The sequence below is a fragment of the Chanodichthys erythropterus genome, chromosome 20 (assembly GCF_024489055.1).
Source record: "Chanodichthys erythropterus isolate Z2021 chromosome 20, ASM2448905v1, whole genome shotgun sequence".
Lineage (NCBI taxonomy): Eukaryota > Metazoa > Chordata > Actinopteri > Cypriniformes > Xenocyprididae > Chanodichthys > Chanodichthys erythropterus.
Window position 1 is genome coordinate 34,890,296 of NC_090240.1, and position 21,576 is coordinate 34,911,871.

Here is a 21,576-nt window from a genome sequence, read left to right on the forward strand (position 1 = left end):
GTTATGGACAGTATGTGAGCTCTCTGAATATTATTATAAAATATATTTGTGATAAAATCAACATTTTCCTATTAATCAGATGTCCCTCACAGTGATTCAGTTATTGCAAATATAAAAGTTACATAAAATCTCACACTTTTGCTTTACTAAAGCCTGAAATGGGCTCTTTTTGTGACAGAAACCTCATCATTTTTGATCAAATTTAACTTCAGAAATTGAACTAAAATCAGTTTTCTTATGATTGATCTGAACATTTCAGACAGAATTCAACTAACTATAAATTACTTTTTCATAAACTTAACAAAAAAAAATAATAAAATAAAATAAAAATGTAGGTGTGACGGGGTTGTGATTTTTTTGGCCACTGCTCTAAATCTAGTGAATAAATGAAGAGCACATGGCATGCATGATATTAAGAAATCATGAATAATGTTAAAATAACAAAGATAATTTTCACAAGTAATAGTTTTCTATCTTTAATTGATGTAACAGGGTTGAGTCGTTAAGCTTGACAAACACAATTTCACAACATAATTTAGTTATAATTATTAAAGAAGGTGGCAATTGCTTGTGTCTGCTTACAATGTTGTTCAGAAGACTTCTATGATGTCACTTCCTATTAATGATGTCACATAAGGTTCCGTTCATTATGGTTTGTGTAACGGGGTTGAGGGGTTACTGAGGTACAGAGCTAAATTATGTGATTTTAATGAATAATCATGAATTTACTTAGAAAAAAAAAAAACATTGCAGCAAAAAGGCACAGATGGATATTTATGGTAATGGCAAAATGAATGGACTTTTTTCTCATTTTATTATTCATATCCCAAGTAACCTTTCATAGGCCTTGAGGGACATGACAAAATAGGTGGTGCCAACTGAAAATAATAATAATAATAATAATAATTTCTAATATAAGGATAAAATGCATGTCATGTTTTTAAACATTACTAAAGGAGACATTTCAATTAATATAAAAAGCTTTTAAAAATATATTTTGGTGACCCAATAAATAAAACACACTGAAAAAGGTCAGAGGGACTCTGGAAAGCACTTTTCAAGGCAGCTTCAGTAATAAACAGGAAAAATAATGATTCATTGATGCAAACGTTGAATTCTATACTGTAAAGCAGATCTAAAAAGACAATAGCGTGAACATTGGTGTACAGACTTATATTGGCTTCTTACCAAAAAATGATGCTTATGCACATATAAATGTTGTGACCTTTTCTAACATTATCCAGTCATGTCCGACTTGTTTTATTCATGCAATTTATGCATTAGCTTTGTGCACATTGTTTTATCTATTATTTACTTTTTAAAACAATAGACACTGCTTGCAGCGGGGACATTTTTATAGCTCTGAATTTTCCTGTGAATGATAAAATCATTCATTTGTGTATATACATATTTGAGGAGGAGAGCGGTAACGAAGATATATCTCAGTAACCAAGCCAGCAGCTCATAAATTTGCATCTCTTTCCTATAATGCAAATCCCTCAGCAGGCCCCGAAATGACTTTCGAAAGCCGCCCTGCGCTGGTCTTCATCTGCACTGACTGCCAAAGGAAATGTTTCTTTTGTGCTGCACACTTAGTCATTTATTTGCTAAATAAGGCCTCCTTCTGGCCAGACCCGAGCCATTGTGAAAACGCTCTGCTGTTTCTCAGGATATGCGAGATCTGCGGCTCTCAGATTCCTTTGCCTTGTATGGCTAAAGGAGGGGAGGCTGACCTTATTGGCCGTTCAGGAACAGGGAGGTGTGGAGAAAAGCCTGAAAAACCAAACAAACTTCCCTTCAGCCCAGCAGACGAACAGACCCAACGCACACAGCTTGTCTCCACCTTTTTCTACAGGAAAACAAGGTACACTTACTCTAAGAACTTTTGGTTTTGTTAATGGTTAACAGATATAATACAGTTTCAGTCTGAACCTCTGATGAGTGCTAGCAGAAAACATGTATTATAGTTTCAAAACAGTCATTTAATAGGATGTTTTACATTTAAATATATGTATAGTGTGAAATTATACATTTTATAATTCGACATCAAGATTTTGGGTTCTAATATACAAGTATATGTCACTATTTTTAGTCTTTACTGGATTTAATTAATAATTATACTGAATTGTTTTCAGTATAATATTCCATATAGAAGAATTAAAAAAAAAAATGTTTTTGATGAATTATAGCATGTCACACCGCAGGATGCTGCTGAAAAGTCGTGTCAATTTCATGTCGACAGCATCTCTAACTATTATGCTATAAGACTGGATGGATATATTGTGTTTTTTCATGCAATTTTTTCTTACAAGAGATTGAAAACATACTTCATCCATCATACTTGAGTCGACGGCATTGCTCTGTTGCATTGTGTATTTTCCTCCAGACTGCGATAAGTCTCTAATGAATTTAATTTCTTATCTCTTCCTTCTGCAGAACCAAACCCTGCGGTCAAAATGTCTGCGGCCAAGCGTGCCAAAGGAAAGACCACAAAGAAGCGCCCGCAGAGGGCCACTTCCAACGTCTTCGCCATGTTCGACCAATCACAGATCCAGGAGTTCAAGGAGGCCTTTAATATGATCGATCAGAACAGAGACGGCTTCATCGATAAGGAGGATCTACACGACATGTTGGCCTCTCTTGGTAATACATTATATACATTTATATATATATATATATATATATATATATATATATATATATATATATATATATATATATATATATATATATATATATATATACATACACATATACACACATATAATTCAGCCCAAAATAAAAATAAAATAACTAAATAATAAAATATTTATTTATTTATTTATTTAAGCTTCTTACAATGGCCGAAGACTTAAGAAAATGTACTATTAATTTTTATTTATTTTTTTTACCAGCCATGAATCTGTTTTTGCTAAAAAAAAAAGGCAATTAAAGGGTTAGTTCACCCAACAATGAAAATATTGTCATTTATTACTCACCCTCATGCCGTTCCACACCTGTAAGACCTTCGTTCATCTTCAGAACACAAATTAGGATATTTTAGTTGAAATCCAATGGCTCAGTGAGGCCTTCATAGGGAGCAATGACATTTCCTCTCTCAAGATCCATTAATGTACTAAAAACATAATTAAATCAGTTCATGTGAGTACAGTGGTTCAATATTAATATTATAAAGTGACGAGAATATTTTTGGTGCACCAAAAAAATGAAATAATTGACTTATATAGTGATGGCCGACTTCAAAACACTGCTTTAGGAAGCTTCGGAGCGTTATGAATCAGCGTGTCAAATCAGCAGTTCGGAGCGCCAAAGTCACATGATTTCAGCAGTTTGGCGGTTTGACACACAATCCGAATCATGATTTGACACACTGATTCATTATGCGCCGATGCTTCCTGAAACAGTGTTTTGAAATCAGCCATCACTATATAAGTCGTTGTTTTGTTTTTTTTGTCGCTTTATAATATTGATATTGAACCACTGTACTCACATGAACTGATTTAAATATGTTTTTAGTACATTAATGGATCTTGAGAGAGGAAGTGTCATTGCTGGCTATGCAGGCCTCACTGAGCCATCAGATTTCATCAAAAATATCTTAATTTGTGTTCTGAAGATGAACGAAGGTCTTACGGGTGTGGAACGACATGAGGGTGAGTAATAAATTACACTATTTTTATTTTTGGGTGAACTAACCCTTTAACAGGCACTAACATTTTAGACGCCAGTGAAAATTCACAACTTTCAGCTACAGAAATTTAATAAAGTAATCAAATGTAAAATAACACTGCATAGTTGTCACTGAATAAATTAAACATAGATGAATCCTTATTATACTGTAGATACAAAATTTATTCAGTCAAGATCAGTGAGTGATTTTTTCTTTTGTTGCTTTATTAACATTAAGGACAGACAGGTTTATTAGGCTGCTGTCACTTTAAGAGCTCATTCACGGATCCAATATACTGTTTATGTTCACTTGAGACATAACTGACTATGTTTACTAGGATATTTGCCATTATGGACATTTTCAAATGCAATAAGACAGTTCAATTCAGTATTTGCGTGCTGTCACGGATTTCTGGGTGCGCTTAGGATGTTTGCACACAGAAACCTTCCCACACAGCGAGTAACGAAATGAGCTTCTTTTTGTGTCTTCATGCGCTTGAATATTTTAATTGGCAAGGCTTAAACTTTCATGACGATGCAGCACTGGCCCGTCAACTGTCCCGAAAATCATTCATTGCATAAGGTTTATATTTCCTAAAAGAAAACTCTGAACTTCACGAAATTAGGTGAGCACATGCGATATATGATTCTAAATAAGCATGCACAATTTTATGGAGATTGGAAGATTGGTAGCATTATAACAGTTAAAAAGCTTTAAAAAACATATAAGTAAATAACCTGAACTGACTGTAATTGGTATTTTCCATATAGATGGTTACAGGCTTGCTAAATAAAATATAATACCTTTTTATGCATGTGCTTAAAGGGCCTAAAGCGTTTGAATCCTGATAATTGCTGCTCGCTACCATTTTTTTCTTTTGATTTTGGCCTGAAATATGACCTTTGTATGGATGAGGGTTTGTAAGATTCATTCAATAATACATTTTCCCCTTAAATATTATTTATTTAAAAAATAGGCTTGATTTTTATTTTTGGCTGAAATATGACCTTAGTTTGCAAGACAATGTTTTGTAAGATTTGTCCAATTATTTATTTTTTATCTATGTATTTAAAAAAAAAAGGCTTAATGTTTGTGTTGATTTTTGGGTGAAATATGGCTTTAGCATGTAAGATTAATTTAATATTTTTTTCCACACACACACACACACATATATATATATATATATGATGAAACTTAGACCAGGACAGTGAAGTTGATGTGAATAGCAGGTTTAGTGTGTGCATTGGAGGGTTTAGTGATGTGATTGTTTGATCCAGGGAAGAACCCGTCTGACGAGTACCTGGAGGGAATGATGAGTGAAGCTCCAGGCCCCATCAACTTCACCATGTTCCTCACCATGTTTGGAGAACGTCTGAACGGAACCGACCCTGAAGACGTCATTCGAAATGCCTTCACCTGCTTTGATGAAGATGCTTCTGGTACAGAGAGGACTTTAATCTATCAGACAAATAATGAGTTCAAGTGTTAATTGCATTGCACCATCTCAAGCCAAATTAATACATTTTAATATATACTGAGGTAATTATTCCCTCATAAAGGTTACAGGATTGACAGTTTAAAATGACATGACCTCTCACAGGTTTCATACATGAGGATCATCTTCGAGAGCTGCTGACCACCATGGGCGATCGTTTCACAGATGAAGAAGTGGACGAGCTCTTCCGTGAGGCGCCAATCGACAAGAAAGGAAACTTCAACTACGTAGAGTTCACTCGCATCCTCAAACACGGCGCCAAAGACAAGGATGACATGTAAAAACCAGCAGCTAGACTCATTCAGCATTTTATTATGTGTGTGCAGATCCTTAATATCTACTGATATTGATGATCCAGATCAGTCTTCAACATCAAAACCTGGAAGATTAAGTCGCCAGTGGTTCCTATTGGTTTTTATAATGGGGGTTTTCAATATACGAGTAAAATAAGGTCTGTGGTAAACATAACTTGGACTAAACAGATGTCTTTATATGGCAAGCCAAAAGGGTCAGAATTACGGTAAAGATGAATCACGTTTACATCCAAAATGACTTATTTGACGGCGTTTAAGACCATTTTAGCACCATCAAATACGCCCTCCTCACTCCAAACGCCATAAAAAACGCATACCAATTGATGGTCTGACTCAGGCCATCATTGACTGGGTGAGAACAGTTCAAACTTACTGATTGTGGAAATCAGCATGCATGGCTCATAATACTAACGGAAAACGGAGTAAAAAAACGCATGTTTTTGTGCAATTAAAACACAAAAGCCAAGCGACGTAAGCCAAACGAGGTAAAAAAAGGCACTTTTCACAAACACTAAAACAATTTGCACACGTTTTTACGCCGTTTAGAACGTGGACGCTGTATTTGATGGCACTAAAACCATCTTAAACGTTTTGATGTAAACGCGATTCATCTACAGTGTAATTCTGACCCTTTTGACTTGCCATATCTTTAAGCGTTACACTTTCATTCGTTCTACTGACCGCAAGGGTTGAGGAAAGTTACTTTTAAAATTAAAGCATTATAATATTGCGTTGCTCAATTTGCGTTAGTTACTTTTTATGGAAAGTAAATTACATTACTTGTGTGTTACTTTTTCTCATATGTGCTGGGCTTGCTTGTTTGTTTTTTTATAAACAAAAAAAGTTCTGTTTTTCACAAATGTAAAGGCTCTTTCACACCAAAAGTGAAACAAATAAGCCCCTGAAGGAAATTCACACCTAAACAGTAGAGGGCGCAGCTAAAACTGATCTTTCAGCTGTGCTGCCACTCTGGATTAAAGAAGAATAGGATACAGGAGAAGAAAATTTACCACTTTTACTTCAACAATAAAAACAAAAAAATAAACAATTGTGAAGTTTAACTCAATATAGCTTAATAGTATGGTTGAATCGACCAATCAAAGGTCAGCGGCAAAAACAATAAAGTGAGATTAAATACATAAAGTATATTTGTGTAATTTAACATATTTAATCATTGCAGCTTCCTGAGTTTGGATTTCACTGTTTTTATTCATTTTGTGGAATACTGAATCTGTTTTTGTGCAAGTGAGATGAGTAAATGCATGTTCACATTTAGTCTAGAATAACCATCATGTTCACACAACACCTCTGCACTTACTCTCGATTTCTCTCAACATGGAGACAGAAGAGCTGTCAGTCAATACATGGGAAAATAAAGTAACTTGTGTTACTTATTTGAAAATGTAACTCAGATATTTTGTTGTAAATTTAAAAGTAATTTAGTAATAACTTTACTAGTTACTTGAAAAAAGTAATCTGATTACTTAACTCGAGTTACTTTTAATGCGTTACCCCAACACTTTAACCGCAAAAACGCAGACTAACCGCTCCTTAGTGTTCTGGGTTTTGATGTCATATCTGCAACACTCTATAAGAAACCACACTGCAATGCACTAGAAACCACTATCATACATTTCACACTGTGGCAGCGAGTTTTGCATGGGCAAACATACTTCACATCATCAAGATCCAGTATTTGACCTGTTTTCTTTCTTTGTCTCTCCAGATAGAATCACCTGTGTAAGTTATAAGACTGAATCTACAGAAGACGAAAACAGGCCTTAACATGAAGATAAAGATATTAAGTTATCAAGAAGATATCAAAAAGCCTAATCTCCACAATATTGTTTTTTTCTGAATTTATCTATTGAGAATAAAGTTTGTACATTTCAGAATAAGTTCTATAAGAATCTGAATGAATCATTATTTGTTCTGCAAATGGATCCTCACGTATGCACGCATCATTTTAAATAGAAATACAAATCATGCAAAATTCAAGATAAATAGGTCGATCCAGCTTTTAAAACAAAAAATTTAGATATTTTACACCAAAATTGGTAAAATATAAGCCAAGATGTCATGAGATGGACTCACTGAGGAGAAAAAAAAACAAAAAACTTGTATAACTTAAAAAAACGAAGTTGCAATTGGTTAAATTATTTTGATGAGTTAAAATAATGAAAAAACATTTGTCATGACTTATTGATCATACATTTTGTTTTGTTTTTTTATAGTGCTGAACTATAAAAAATGAACATAAACAGTATAAAAGCAATGTCACCCAATGGGGCTCAAAGAACAAATACTCTATCCTTTATTCTGGTGTTCTTGTTAAATAAAACTTTATTTTGATTGTAAAAGAAATGTTCCCACAACAATCCTACAATCTACAGAGTGTAACATTGTATATCTATATTACTTTAAAACATGTCAATTCTGAAAAATAATAACCATCACTGATAGATATCTATAGTAAATCTCTCTTTCTCTGGACTCTGGAGACGTAAGGATGGGATTTTTGGGCCTTTTATGCATATTAAATTTACTGATCCAAGATCAGATTTCATGTGTTCATTATTATACCAGTGCTCAAAAAAAAAAAAGAACCAAACCACAGAGAAATTCACCAGTGTTAAACAAACTGAATTCTAGTTAATCATATTTTGGCACGTTCCACAAAAAGGGTATGAAAAATGCTCAAAACTCTAATGAAGTTATTTTGTCTAAATGTTCAGTGAAAGGAGGAGGTTAAACTTCAGAAGATGCTCAGACTGACAAACTACAATTTTCTATTAATTCTATGAGAGGTTTGAAATAAGTATTTGAAAAACTATTTGTATATATATATATATATATATAAGCAAACCGATTAATCAAATCGATTAATCATGATTAATCATACACATAAATGTACAAACTTTTATGTCAATTGTGATTAATCGATTTGACGGGACTTATATATATGTGTGTGATTAATCGTGATTAATTGATTTTGACAGCACTTATGTGTGTGCATATGTATGATTAACTGTGATTAATCGATTTGGCAGCACTTATATGTGTGCATATGTATAAATTGTGATTAATCGATTTGACAGCACTTATATACACGTGTGTGATTAATCGTGATTAATTGATTTTGACAGCACTTATGTGTGTGCATATGTATGATTAACTGTGATTAATCGATTTGGCAGCACTTATATGTGTATATGATTAATCGATTTGACACCACTTTTATGCGTGCATATGTATGATTAATTGTGATTAATCGATTTGACAGCACTTATATGTGTGCATATGTATAAATTGTGATTAATCGATTTGACAGCACTTACATGTGTATATGATTAATCGATTTGACACCACTTTTATGCGTGCATATGTATGATTAATTGTGATTAATCGATTTGACAGCACTTACATGTGTATATGATTAATCGATTTGACAGCACTTGTGTGTATGATTAATTGCAATTAATGGTTTGACAGCACTTATATGTGTGTATGATGAATTGCGATTAATCGATTTGATGGCACGTGGATGAATGATTAATCGCAATTAATCGATTTGACAGCACTTACATATGTGTATGTGTATATATGTATGTGTGTATATATGTATGTGTGTATATATATGTATATATATGTATATGTATATGTATATATATATATATATATTTTATATAATATATAGAGGCATATGTATATATATATATATGTATGAAGACTTCAGATGCAAAAGCCTCTAAGTGCCGTCTGACATTTTCTTCTAAAATGAGTACTTTTATGAAGCTCATATGTTTATGTTCAGTTATTTCACTTTAATGGCAATAAAAAGGACCTATTAATTGCCATTAAAGTGAAATTACTGAACCTAAACATACGAGATGATCATTTTAGAAGAAAATTTCAGACGGCACTTAGAGACTTTTGCATCTGATGTCTTCATATATACACACTTTTTCATGAAATAATTTTGGCTACACTGCTAAATATTAAAATAATAAAAAAAATAAGGTCATTAAAATTTATATTTTTATCTAAAGACTATTGAATTCAAAATATCTGAATTTTAAAACTGACAATTAAACACAAATTTGCAGCCTATTCATGGAAAGTGCCATTTACCACTAAAAGAGTTCATTTAACCCTGGTGATTCACTATAAACACACAAAAGTGCAAGAAACAACATGATGGCTTGAACAAATACAAGATGATGTGCATGAAAGCATCTGTATCGGCCGTCTCCGTCTACAATATTTCTCTCCAAAGTTATCATCAGAACAACATGACAATGTGAAATACATTTGATTTGTGTCCATTAGCATCTGACACACACACAATTATAATAAAATAAATAAAAATATACAAAGGCAGGCGAGATGTCCATTGAAAGTCCATAAGTGTCAGTCCAGTTTAGCCCTATTAAGATTCGATGGGTTTGAGTTCATTGATACTCGATCAAAAGCAAATAATCAATCCTTCCACAGGAACACAAAGGTTTGAAGACTCTGATATTGCTGACATGCAGAGATCAGAAAATTGTGCTGAGTATCAGTATCTGTTGGAAAAGCAGGTGAGGAAACTTGAGAACGGAAAAACAGACATCAAATTTGATCAGGAAGAATGTAAAGTCAACCTTCACACGACTGGACGATTGAGAAAACACTTCTCATCTATAACAAACAGTGACATAAGATGCTACCTTATTGCTCGAGTCAACTGTGTAAAACATTTGATGAATCCGAGCATTCTGAGCTGGGATTGGTCCAGACGTTATTGGTCAGATAATAAAAAAGTCAATATACAATCTGAATGTGAATGGTTCAACTCGGCTTAAATATTATTTTGTTTAATAATCAATATTTACCAATGACCATGAACAAAGACTAATGCTGCCTTCACGTGCTTTCAGAATTATCATAAATACCAGTTTCCTAGGTAAAAATTGCACATGAATGCCCTCACATTTTGAAACTTCACAGTAGACTGGGATTTTTATTTTGGGTCAAGAATTGAATTTTGAATGAGAAATGAACAATTTATGGTAATTATTGTATTCCATAAAAGCTGTCCATACCTTTGGTTTACATGCAATCTAACAATCTGTTAATTATCGGATTGACAGCTCAGTCGGTTTGAAAACTCTTCATGTAAACACGTACCTCGATTGACCTGAAATTTTGAGTTGGGTCTAAAATTAACACTAGCCAAGACCCAAATGCGAGTAAAAATAGGTGTTGGCGAGTATATGAACTGGTCTCGATCGCAATTGGCCGGTAATATTTTTATGAATTCTAGCAATGCAATGTTGTGAGAACGTGAACGTGAACAGTTGATGGGCCAGTGTTGTGTCGCCACGAAAGTTTAAACCTTGCCAAAATAAATATTCAAGCGCAAAACTACTACCCGCCGTGTGGGAAATTTTCTGCGCGCACAGAAAGCCGCGTATAAAGACAGTGCTCCAATACTGAATTGAACTCTCTTCCTGCGCTTGAAAATAACCGTATTAGCGAGTATCCTTGTAAACATGGTCAGTTATGTCTCAAGTGAACATAAACAGTTTAGGAAGCGATTGCGTATCAGTATGTTGGATCTGTGCAGCTCTTAAAGTGACAGCAGCCTAATAAACGCCTGCTACTGTCTGTCCTTAATGTTAATCAAACAACAAAAGACAAAGAAACTCAGTCAAGAGCAGTGAGTGATTTAAGTTTTTTTAACAACTGTATTTAAGGTTTAATTTATTCAGTGAAGACTATGCAGTGTTATTTTACATTTGATTACTTTATTACATTTCGGTACCTGAAAATTGTGAATTTTCACTGGTAGCCTATCTAAAATTTTCAAGTTTCAATTTTCTTAAGTCATCAGCCATTGGCAGGTGTGGCAAAAAGTTAGTTTCAGGCCCAGTTGTACACCAAACTAATTTCTCAATCGGATTCAAAATTATTGTGGTGGTTTGTATGTTTATTTACGTATTACTTTAAAGAAAAAACACTTCAGACATATTTTCATATACTGTATATGAACAAGGAAAAACCTGCCATATCTGCTGAAATTTTGTTTGAACAGATGCAAATGAATGCTTGAAATGACTGCACATATAAACAGAACGTTCAGAATCTGCAGCTGCATTGGATTTATTCAGATTGAGGAATATCAGTGCATGTAAACATTCACCCAAAACTGTCATCTTTTACTCACCCTCATGCCTTTTTTGAAGTCTCTTTTGCTCACCAAGGCTGCATTTATTTGGTCAAAAATGCAGTAAAATCATTAAGATTGTGAATTATTATTAGGTCTATTATTAAAAATAAATGTTTTCTATGCGATTGTAATTTATTCCTGTGATCAAAGCTGAATTTTCAGCATCATTACTCCAGTCGTCAGTGTCATATGATCCTTCAGAAATCATTCTAGTATGCTGATCTGCTTGCTTAAGTTTTTCTGCTTAATAAAACCGTGATATATGTTTCGCAATGTTACTTTTTCAGGAATCTTTGATGAATAGAAAGTTCAATAAACAGCATTTATGTGAAACAGAAATCTTTTGTAACATTATAAATGTTTTTACTGTCACTTATGATCAATTTATTATTATTTTTTTTTTTTAAATCTTATTGACCCCAAACTTTTGAATGGTAGAGTATCACAGTATCCACAAAAATATGATTATTTAATTATAACAGCCTGTTTCGAGAGGAAGCGAGAGGCTGCTAAAATCCAGATCTAAAGTGAATCATTTGTGTTCAATCCTCAGTCATCATTATGTGAACAAACAGAAGATTTAAAGGTACAGTAACTGATTTCTGAGAAACACTGTTGAAAGTGGATTGGACTGAGTGCCAGAAAACACGTAGCCAATCAGCAGTAAGGGGCGTGTCCACTCATGAGGGGGAGGTGCCTGTGCTGCATAGTGTGTTTGTGAATTTGTGGGCGGAGCTATCAAGATCCTTTTGGTTAGGGGCGTGTTTGTTTTGGTGATTTCAAATATCAACAGCATTTCTCAGAAATTGCTTACTGTACCTTTAATGAACATGACTCGTGTTAAAGCAAGCTTGAACGTCACACACCACAGCTCCTGAAACATTCACGTGGACCAGCAGGGACCTTCTAGCTCGGATACAGAGCGAACAAGACTTTATCCTTCAGATCTGATGCACTTAATGCTTATAATGGAATACAAACTCTGTAAAAATGAATAAAAGTGCCATCAAAACCAATTCACTCATCATTTAAACACAATTGTCCTCCGTTTTCAGAAAACAGTTTGCTGTGAACTAATGGCCACTTATATCAAACTGGCACATAAACAAACCGGCAGTGATTCTCCAAGATCTGAAAGGTGAAGTGTGTTGAAAACATTTTAACCTAGTTTAATATGCACAGTTAACTATAAAGATGGTTAACATACTGAAAAGAGAGTAAATACTGTGACACTTTTGGGCTCAATGTGTGGAAATCTGACACTGAAACAACTAAATCAGCTGAGTTTTGGGTAACGGAAGATTTTAATATCTGTCAAATAATAATTAAAAAAAAAACAAACATTGTTGATCACAAATGAAGGGCTCTCATTGGTCACACAAAGACACGGTTGTATCAGGAAACCGTGCTGAAGAACACATGGAATGAATGGACAACAGAAAACAAAATTCAAAATTAAAATAATATTAATAATAATAATAATAATAATAATAATAATAATAATACAAAACAAACAGGAAGTTGGTCCAAGTAAAAATCTGGACAGTCACTGTTGACGTTTTAAAACATTCATCATAAAACCAAAGTCGAGAGGTCATATTTCAACCGTATTATTAAATATAAATGGATTGTTTGACATGGAAAACAAATCAAGCTGAAGTGTGTTTCTGCATTCAGTTTTACTGGAGTGAAAAGTGACGTGAAAAACAAAACTAGCGGAGTGCTAAAATCTGCTTCCTGTGCTACTCTACGACTTCCTACGGTGATTCGCTTCAGATTTCAAGTATCTCTCGTACCATCAAAACTCCAGATGCAGTGAAACATTCACATACGCAACGCCATTCAAACGCTTCACGCGATAAAGTCACGTGTCCGTGCTCCCGACGAAGAAAAGAAAGGTGTTTGTGAGAACAGGAAGACTGCGCTGATGAAAGACAAGTGCACACGTGCAGGATCCTGAGTGCATGCTGTCCGTGGGTCATGTGACGTGTGAAGCGGGTCATGTGACGAGTGTAAAGGGTCTGAGATCTGACACGGTAAAGAACGTCTTTTCATCATCAGAGATATTAGCACAATTTACAGACAAAGTCTTGATATATTCCATGAGATAGTTAACTTTTATAACATTTATAATTATAACAAGGGGAAACCATATAAACAAACTTCAACAGGAGGTTCTTCTGCGGCAGCGTTCAAATTCAATTTCTCGCTCTTTTTATTGGATTTTTTTGCTCGTTGTTTTCGGCCATTCACCTTTCGATCCGACCGTGGTGCGCTCGGTACGGGTGAGCGTGTCCGTGAGCGCAAGAAAGCGTCTCTGGAGTGGGAGGAGTTTGTTATTTTGTGGTTCATTAGAGTCGCGTCTGAGCCTCGGGGACGTAGATCTCGATGCTTTCGGCGCTCTCGGTGGCGGAGTTCTGCCGCTCGGACACAGCTCGCTTGGCCGCCATCAGACGCTTTCTTGCCTCCTGACGCTGCTTGTCGGCCAAAGAGTCGCCGCTCTTCTCCTTCCCGCCGCTGGATTTTACCTTTACAGTCTTCTTTGGTGTGTGGGCTGGAGCCGACTTCTTCTCCTCCTGAGGGCAGTCATTTAACAATTAAAATGTGATTATAATGCTAAATATTACATTTATTTCTAAAAGACATTATTTATGAAAGAAATATTATAAACTTCTATTCAATGATTAATATTCATTTTTTAACATTTTAAATAATAATTATTAAATCATAAATAAATAAAATTCACAATCACTAATATTAAACATCATCCTGCAAGTTCAGTTACTAAAAAAAAAAAAAAAATTAGTACTAATAATAAATAAATATTACAGATGATATCCGGTGAGATATATGTATATATACATTTTTTTAATTCATATGCAATGATTAATACTCTTTTTAACGATTAAAATAATGATTAAATATATAAAATATTAAATATCATCATTGAAGCCTCAGTTAATTCAGAAGAAAAATAGTAATATTAATAAACAAACAAACAAATAAATAAATATTACAGATAATACTCAGTGATATGTGGGTGGGTATCACCAGTTTTGTAATAACATAAAATATTGATATAAATATATAGAAAATAAAATAAAATAAAATAATATATATATATATATATATATATATATATATATATATATATATATATATATATATATATATATATTATTTTTAATTATTAATATTAATTTATACCAATAAAATGCACTAGCTTATAACATTAAAATTAAACTAACTAAAAATAAAATAAACATAAAATACATTTATAAAATAAACATGACATTTAAATCGTTTATAAAATATAATAATAAAATACACTGTTACCTAATATTAAATATTTAAAAAATATAAAACAAACAAATACTAAATATTGAATAATTTATTTATAAAATAGAATATAAATGAAATGAAATTATGTATAAAACAAATATTTAATGAATATTCATTTGAACTATTAAAATAATTAAGTTGTTAATAAAAATAATAAAACAAATATTAAAAGTAATCATTAACATTAATATTAACTTAAAATTCACTCCACTAGCTTTTAACATTAAAATAAAAAATAAAAAAACTACATAACTTCAAAACTATCACTTACTACATTTGAATAGTGTATTACAGGTAGCATCTGACACACTAGATTTTCATCACATGGATGGGCGGCGCCAATAAGGGAACAGTTCTAGATCTAAAAACTGACGTATAACCAGAAACCAGAACTTCATTCTACCTTCACATTGGATATACAAGCAAAAGGAAGCGTAATGATGTTGGAAAGGTACATGAGTTGGACCTTTTTGTCCTGGGTCTCAGACATCTTCCAGTCGTTGGACCTGAGGAGGTGGAGCTCGTCGAACTTCATGCTGATGTCCTCGATGGACAGCTGCAGCAGATCCCAGAATCCGGCCAGATCCTGCGCGGTGGGCCGCGGCTGAGCGTTTGCATCCTGACGGAAACAGACATCAGACATGAGGCTCGAGTGCACGTTTAAATACCAAGAGAAACGGTCAAAGAACATCTGTCCACTTCAGGTCCATTAAATCGGATTGTGTGTCAAAATGACCAATACATATTTGTAATATGATTTTATTTCCCAACCAGCACAATGATGATTTGAGTCCTACTGTGTAACATACGGTACATACACAACAACACCGATATGACCTTATGAAATCTTCAATCGATGTTAGATGAACGAACTGAAATGAGGTGCTGAGAACATCAGCGTTCAGTCATGTGGACAGAGTGCCAGCAGAGGGCGCTTCAACTCCAGCCTCATGTTTGAGAGTCACATGAGCGGTTCTGGGTTGATGGTCACCACGCCTGCAGTATTTCCAAGTGAAAGAACATATTTAGCAGGAAGTAAGAATGGAGGGACTAGATTTTATCCAACAGATTGGACGTAATAGAGTCATTCAAGACACACTAAGATATTATTGGATGTTATTTCTCCTCATCCTATTGCCTCAGTCACGTCAGAAGAAATAAGATATTAAGATATTATTGCGAAGATATGCCAAGTGTTGCAGTAACATAAATTATGACACATTGTGATTTATTACATTTGATTTAACTGCAAATGTCCCCAAAAGGAAAACTTTGAGAACTTTTTCTTTATTAGATAAAAATATGTGGACAGTCTATTAATTTCACATCCTCATATTCATCTCTTTCATCCCTTCCTTCTTCAATATTTTCCTTCCTCTACTTTGACATTTTTAATAGAAAGATAATTGTAACAGAATAGGAATTAAAGACCATAGCAATTAACAGCAGACAGTAAATAGAAATTATATATTTTTTCTTTTTTCCTTACATATATAGATAAATGTTAAATACTGTGTGTGCATTTTATACACACAATTTTCATAATTTGAAATTTATATATTTACAAATATATTTAATGTAATGAATAATTAGAGGTGAATGAAAAAAAATTAAATGATAAGATACATTTTATGTATTTTTTTCTTTACATAAACAAATATGAAATAATAAATTTATTTAAATATTTATATATATATATATATATTTTCTCTTTACATATATAGATAAATGTTAAATACTGTTTGTGCATTTTATACACACAATTTTCATAATTTGAAATTTATATATTTACAAATATATTTAATGTAATGAATAATTAGAGGTGAATGAAAAAAAATTAAATGATAAGATACATTTTATGTATTTTTTTCTTTACATAAACAAATATGAAATAATAAATTTATTTAAATATTTATATATATATATTTTCTCTTTACATATACAGATAAATATTAAATACTGTGTGTGTATATATTATACACACAATTTTCATAATTTTACATTTATTTATTTACAAATATATTTAATGTAATGAAATGAATAATTAGAGGTGAATAAAAAAAATTAAATAAGATACATTTTATCTATTTTTTCTTTACATAAATATGAAATAATAATAAATGATATATATATATATATATATATATATATATATATATATATATATATATATATATATATATATATATATATATATATATATATATGACAGAATTTTCATAATTAAATTTTTAATTATATATTAAAATATTTTTTTAAATGTTTATATTTATAAATATATTTAATTAATGTAATTAAATAATTAAATATTAAATTCAAATGAAATAATGAAAATGATACATGAAAAAATGAAATGATAATAAAAGCATATATTATATAATCACTATATATTATAGAATCACTATAAAAATAAATCAAAAACCTGGGGGGGAATTACAGTAATTGAGAGGCATAATTGTGTGTGTGTGTGTGTGTGTGTGTGTGTGTGTATGTATATATATATATATATATATATATATATATATATATATATATATATATATATATATATATATATATATATATATATATATATATATATATATATAAAAAAGTATAAAGTAAAAATATGCCCTGGACATTACATCAGGACTGACCCTGTAAGTGAAGTGGGCTCTATCAGGATACTCACCAGGTTCTGCTCACAAAGGCCCTGGAACTGCTGGAACTTCTGAGACATCAAGAGCTGAGCGCTGCCGACCGCACTGCGGACCTTCCCCAACACTACAGGAACACAGAGAGAGACGTGCTCTTCATCAGGCTGCTATCTATACGCTCAACTCTGACAGCGTGCCGTCAATCACACCACACAGACAGCAGCAACATTGATTTGCCACGGAGGAGAGAGAGAAACATCATAATTTCTGCATCATCATGTAACACAAGCTACCATTGATTTTCCTCTCTCTCTCTCTCTCTCTCTCTCCATTCATGCCAGGTTCAAACCTAATGACTTTAATCACAGGCTCGAGGAGCCAAAATTAGCAGGCAACAGAGAGACGTTTCTGATTAAAGCTCATTAATGAGGCCGCACGTTTAGAGAGAGAGTGATATATCATCCTTTATTCATGGATCCGTTGGGAATTTGATTCACGTCTGTAAATAGAAGCTCCTGAGATTAGAGGGCCAGCAATTAACAGCAGCTTCCTGGACATTTATTTCAGTAGTAATACCACGGAAAGTACTACAAAGAGTCTGAATTAAGATGAATTAATTAAGTCTGAAATCAGGTTTTCGGTTAAATAAAAAAAAAAACAAAAAAAGGTAATTATTCACAGATTTGTTACGTCAGGGTGACCTTCCTAAACGCAATGACAGTAACTGTAATAGTAACATGAATTTTATATTATATATATATTAGTAGACGCACACCGTTATGAATGCCTGTGTGGCCGTGTGCATTTTGTGCGGCCTTTCGCTTTCAAATTAGCGGCAATTCGGAGGCGCCAATTGCTTAAAGGCCCCGGTATACTTCAAACGAAGTTCTTCTTTGTTCTTCGTTTAGGGGTAAAACGAACATCGGACGCCGCCCACACTGCTGAGAGCGACGGTTAGATGAATATGTAAATATGTGCCGTGCACTTTCTTCTCAGTAACAAAAACACAAAAAAAAATGAGAAAACGGTAAGCATTTATTATAGAAAGCATAAGAAAAGCATCTGATCAGAACAACATGTTAGCACGATCTCTGCAAATTAGCACTCCAGTCACGTCACGTCTTCATATAGCACTTTATTCAATAGATTGCTTAAAATCAAGCAGCTTTACAGTATCAAACATGTATCAAGTATCAAAAGTGTTAGTGCCTCATTTTTTAACAAGCACAACTTCATTTTGTACTATAAAGCGGCTATCCAGTGTGTTCATGTTTTCACCCGCGGAGATCTTACCTCGACGAACTCAAACACACGAAATGAATCAAGGACGCGTCCCACGCGAGTGAAGGCGGAGCCTCAGCGCACACCTCCTGTTACGTTATCGTCACTGACCAATGGTAGTACGAAGGTGTTTTGCATCTGGAGTGAACTTTTCCTGAAAGTTTGCTTTGGCAAGCCGTTTCGAACTTCCAAAAAGAACACAAAACAAACTTCGTTTTGGCCTGATTTTGTTTGAAATGACGTCACATCAGTTCGTTCTTTGATTTCGTTTGAAGTATATCGAGGCCTTAAATGGTGGGTTCATTATTATTCTTAATGAAAAACACAATCTTTTGCAGATTCCCTATTAGCACTGGATTTAAATCCAAAATACTGCAAAGATCCACAAATCTTCCGCCATCGTCAGAGTCAGTTCCCGACTCTTGTGATAAATGAAATCTGACTCCTGCTGCTGATCTGTGCTGCGACTCTCGTTCGGCACACGGCGAATTGAGCAAACACGTTCAGTTTTTAACTATATTGTCTTTTTTCTAACTGAACTAAATGATTTTTATTACTATTAAAAATCAAAACGAAAGTGGGTGGGCAAGTGATGTAACCGGTGTTGCAACTTGCGGCTGAACACTGGTAAACCAGTGAATTAAATTAATTGCTTTTATCCATTAGGAATTGCTTGAATAATGACATTCATTTCGATTAGATGTTAAGCGAGTAACTCACCCTCCTCTGACAGCTCTTTGTCTTTGGTCTCTTGGTCCATCTGCTGACACCAGGCCTCCATGCGGTCCGTCTCCGCCTGGAGAAGCTTCTGGAACCAGCGTCCGTCCCTGAGGCACGCCGAGCCCCCGGGCTGCTCCACGGCTCCATTTACGCTGCCCGTCCCGGCCTGCAGAGACGGATCCGGCGGCGGGAGGGAGGATGGGTCCAGCGCAGGATCCAGCTTTTCCTGGAGCGAGGCAGAACCGGAGCGCATCACGTCTGCTCGTGAGAGCTTGTGCACGCTGCCGTCCAGAGACTGGTTGGGCGTCTTATTCGCTGAAGGTTTACCGTCGGTCTGCTCCTGAGATTCGGCCTCCGTCGTCTCCTGTCTAGACGCCATGCTAGTGAAGCGACTGAGTCTAACACACAGAGAGAGGAGACGGCCCGTTAAAGACACTGACCAACACTGACAGCAGAGTTCAGCTCCAGGTCAACACGGACTCTATTAGACACTTACATTAGTTTATGAATCCATTATGTAAAAATCAATAAGTTGGAAGACTGTTTGAAACTAGTTGGGGAAAAAAGTAATTTTTTATATTATATTATATTATATATACACACACATATATTATATATGGTGGGTTGCTCAAGTTTCATTATCATTATTATAATTATAAGGTCTGCCAACTACTTCACAAAACATTTTTTCAGAAATATTTGTTTTATAATTACTTTATAATATTGTCATTTTACAATAAACAACATCATAATTATACATTTCCTTCAATACTGTAACTTAAAATATTTAGAATTCTAATAAATTATGTAATTTAACACCACCAATAAATTGATTATCATTTAATTTTTACATTCATAATTATTTTACAATACTGTAATTTTACAATAAACATGACATCCTAATTATGCATTTCCTTAAATATTGTAATTTAAAATAAAAATTAAAATATTTAGAATTCTACAATATTATATAGTTTAATTATTATCACCAATAATTGATTTTTCTCATTTATTTTATACATTTGTATTTTACAATACTGTAATTTTACAATGAACTTGGCATCAATATTATGCATTTCCTTAAATTTTGTAATTTAAAATAAAATTAAAATTTTTAGAATTACTATATAATTTTTATTTTTTTATCACCATCAATAAATTGATTTTTTATAATTTTATACATGTATAATTATTTTATAGTACTGTAATTTTACAATAAACATGGCATCACAATTATGCATTTTTTCTTAAATATTGTAATTTAAAATAAAGTTAAAATTTTTAGAATTATACAATACTAATATATATATTGTGGGACTGCAACTATATATAACATTTTATTTCTTTAACACCACCAATAAATTGATTTTATCATTTATTTTATACATTTAATTACTTTATAATTCTCCAAGTTTACAATAAACATGACATCATAATTATGCATTTCCTTAAATATTATCATTTAAAATAAAATGAAAATATTAAGAATTATATAATTTTTTATTTTTTATCACCACCAATAAATTGATTTTATAATGTTATACATTCATAATTTAATAATTCTCTAATTTTACAATAAGAATGGCATCTCAATTATGCACTTCCTTGAATGTTGTAATTAAAAATAAAATTAAAACATTTAAAATTCTACAATATTATGTTTATTTTTTATCACCACCAATAAAAAAGTTGTAAATCATAAAATCTTAAATATTGCAATTTACTATTAAAAAATTATAAATATCTTTATAAAACCAAAAATACATCTTTATAAACGTATTAAATATATTATATTATAAAATATCACTAATAAAAATCCTTCATGTAAAGAAACGTAAAAAAAATCATGATTAAAAAATGTTCTCAATTTTAAAAAAGGAAGAATAGCAGATGAAAGAAAAATAAAA

General features: G+C 32.9%; 2 protein-coding genes across 2 annotated transcripts in view; one reads left to right on the forward strand and one right to left on the reverse strand.

Annotated features, from left to right (window-relative positions):
- The window catches only part of myl9a (myosin, light chain 9a, regulatory), a 67,969-nt gene extending 60,411 nt beyond the window's left edge, over positions 1–7,558 (forward strand). Inside the window, exons 2-6 of the mRNA XM_067370677.1 lie at positions 1,670–1,864; positions 2,437–2,643; positions 4,948–5,109; positions 5,271–5,442; positions 7,206–7,558. Of these exons, the coding sequence (XP_067226778.1) occupies positions 1,670–1,864; positions 2,437–2,643; positions 4,948–5,109; positions 5,271–5,442; positions 7,206–7,209 (740 nt within the window). The 3' untranslated portion in view covers positions 7,210–7,558. The remainder of the gene's footprint in view (positions 1–1,669; positions 1,865–2,436; positions 2,644–4,947; positions 5,110–5,270; positions 5,443–7,205) is intronic.
- Positions 7,559–9,639: 2,081 nt separating this feature from the next.
- dlgap4a (discs, large (Drosophila) homolog-associated protein 4a) overlaps positions 9,640–21,576 on the reverse strand; it is a 45,565-nt gene continuing 33,628 nt past the window's right edge. The window contains exons 9-12 of the mRNA XM_067370756.1: positions 19,670–20,067; positions 17,704–17,795; positions 15,499–15,651; positions 9,640–14,266 (exon numbers count right to left, since the gene is read on the reverse strand). Coding sequence (XP_067226857.1) covers positions 14,042–14,266; positions 15,499–15,651; positions 17,704–17,795; positions 19,670–20,067 — 868 coding nt within the window. The 3' untranslated portion in view covers positions 9,640–14,041. The remainder of the gene's footprint in view (positions 14,267–15,498; positions 15,652–17,703; positions 17,796–19,669; positions 20,068–21,576) is intronic.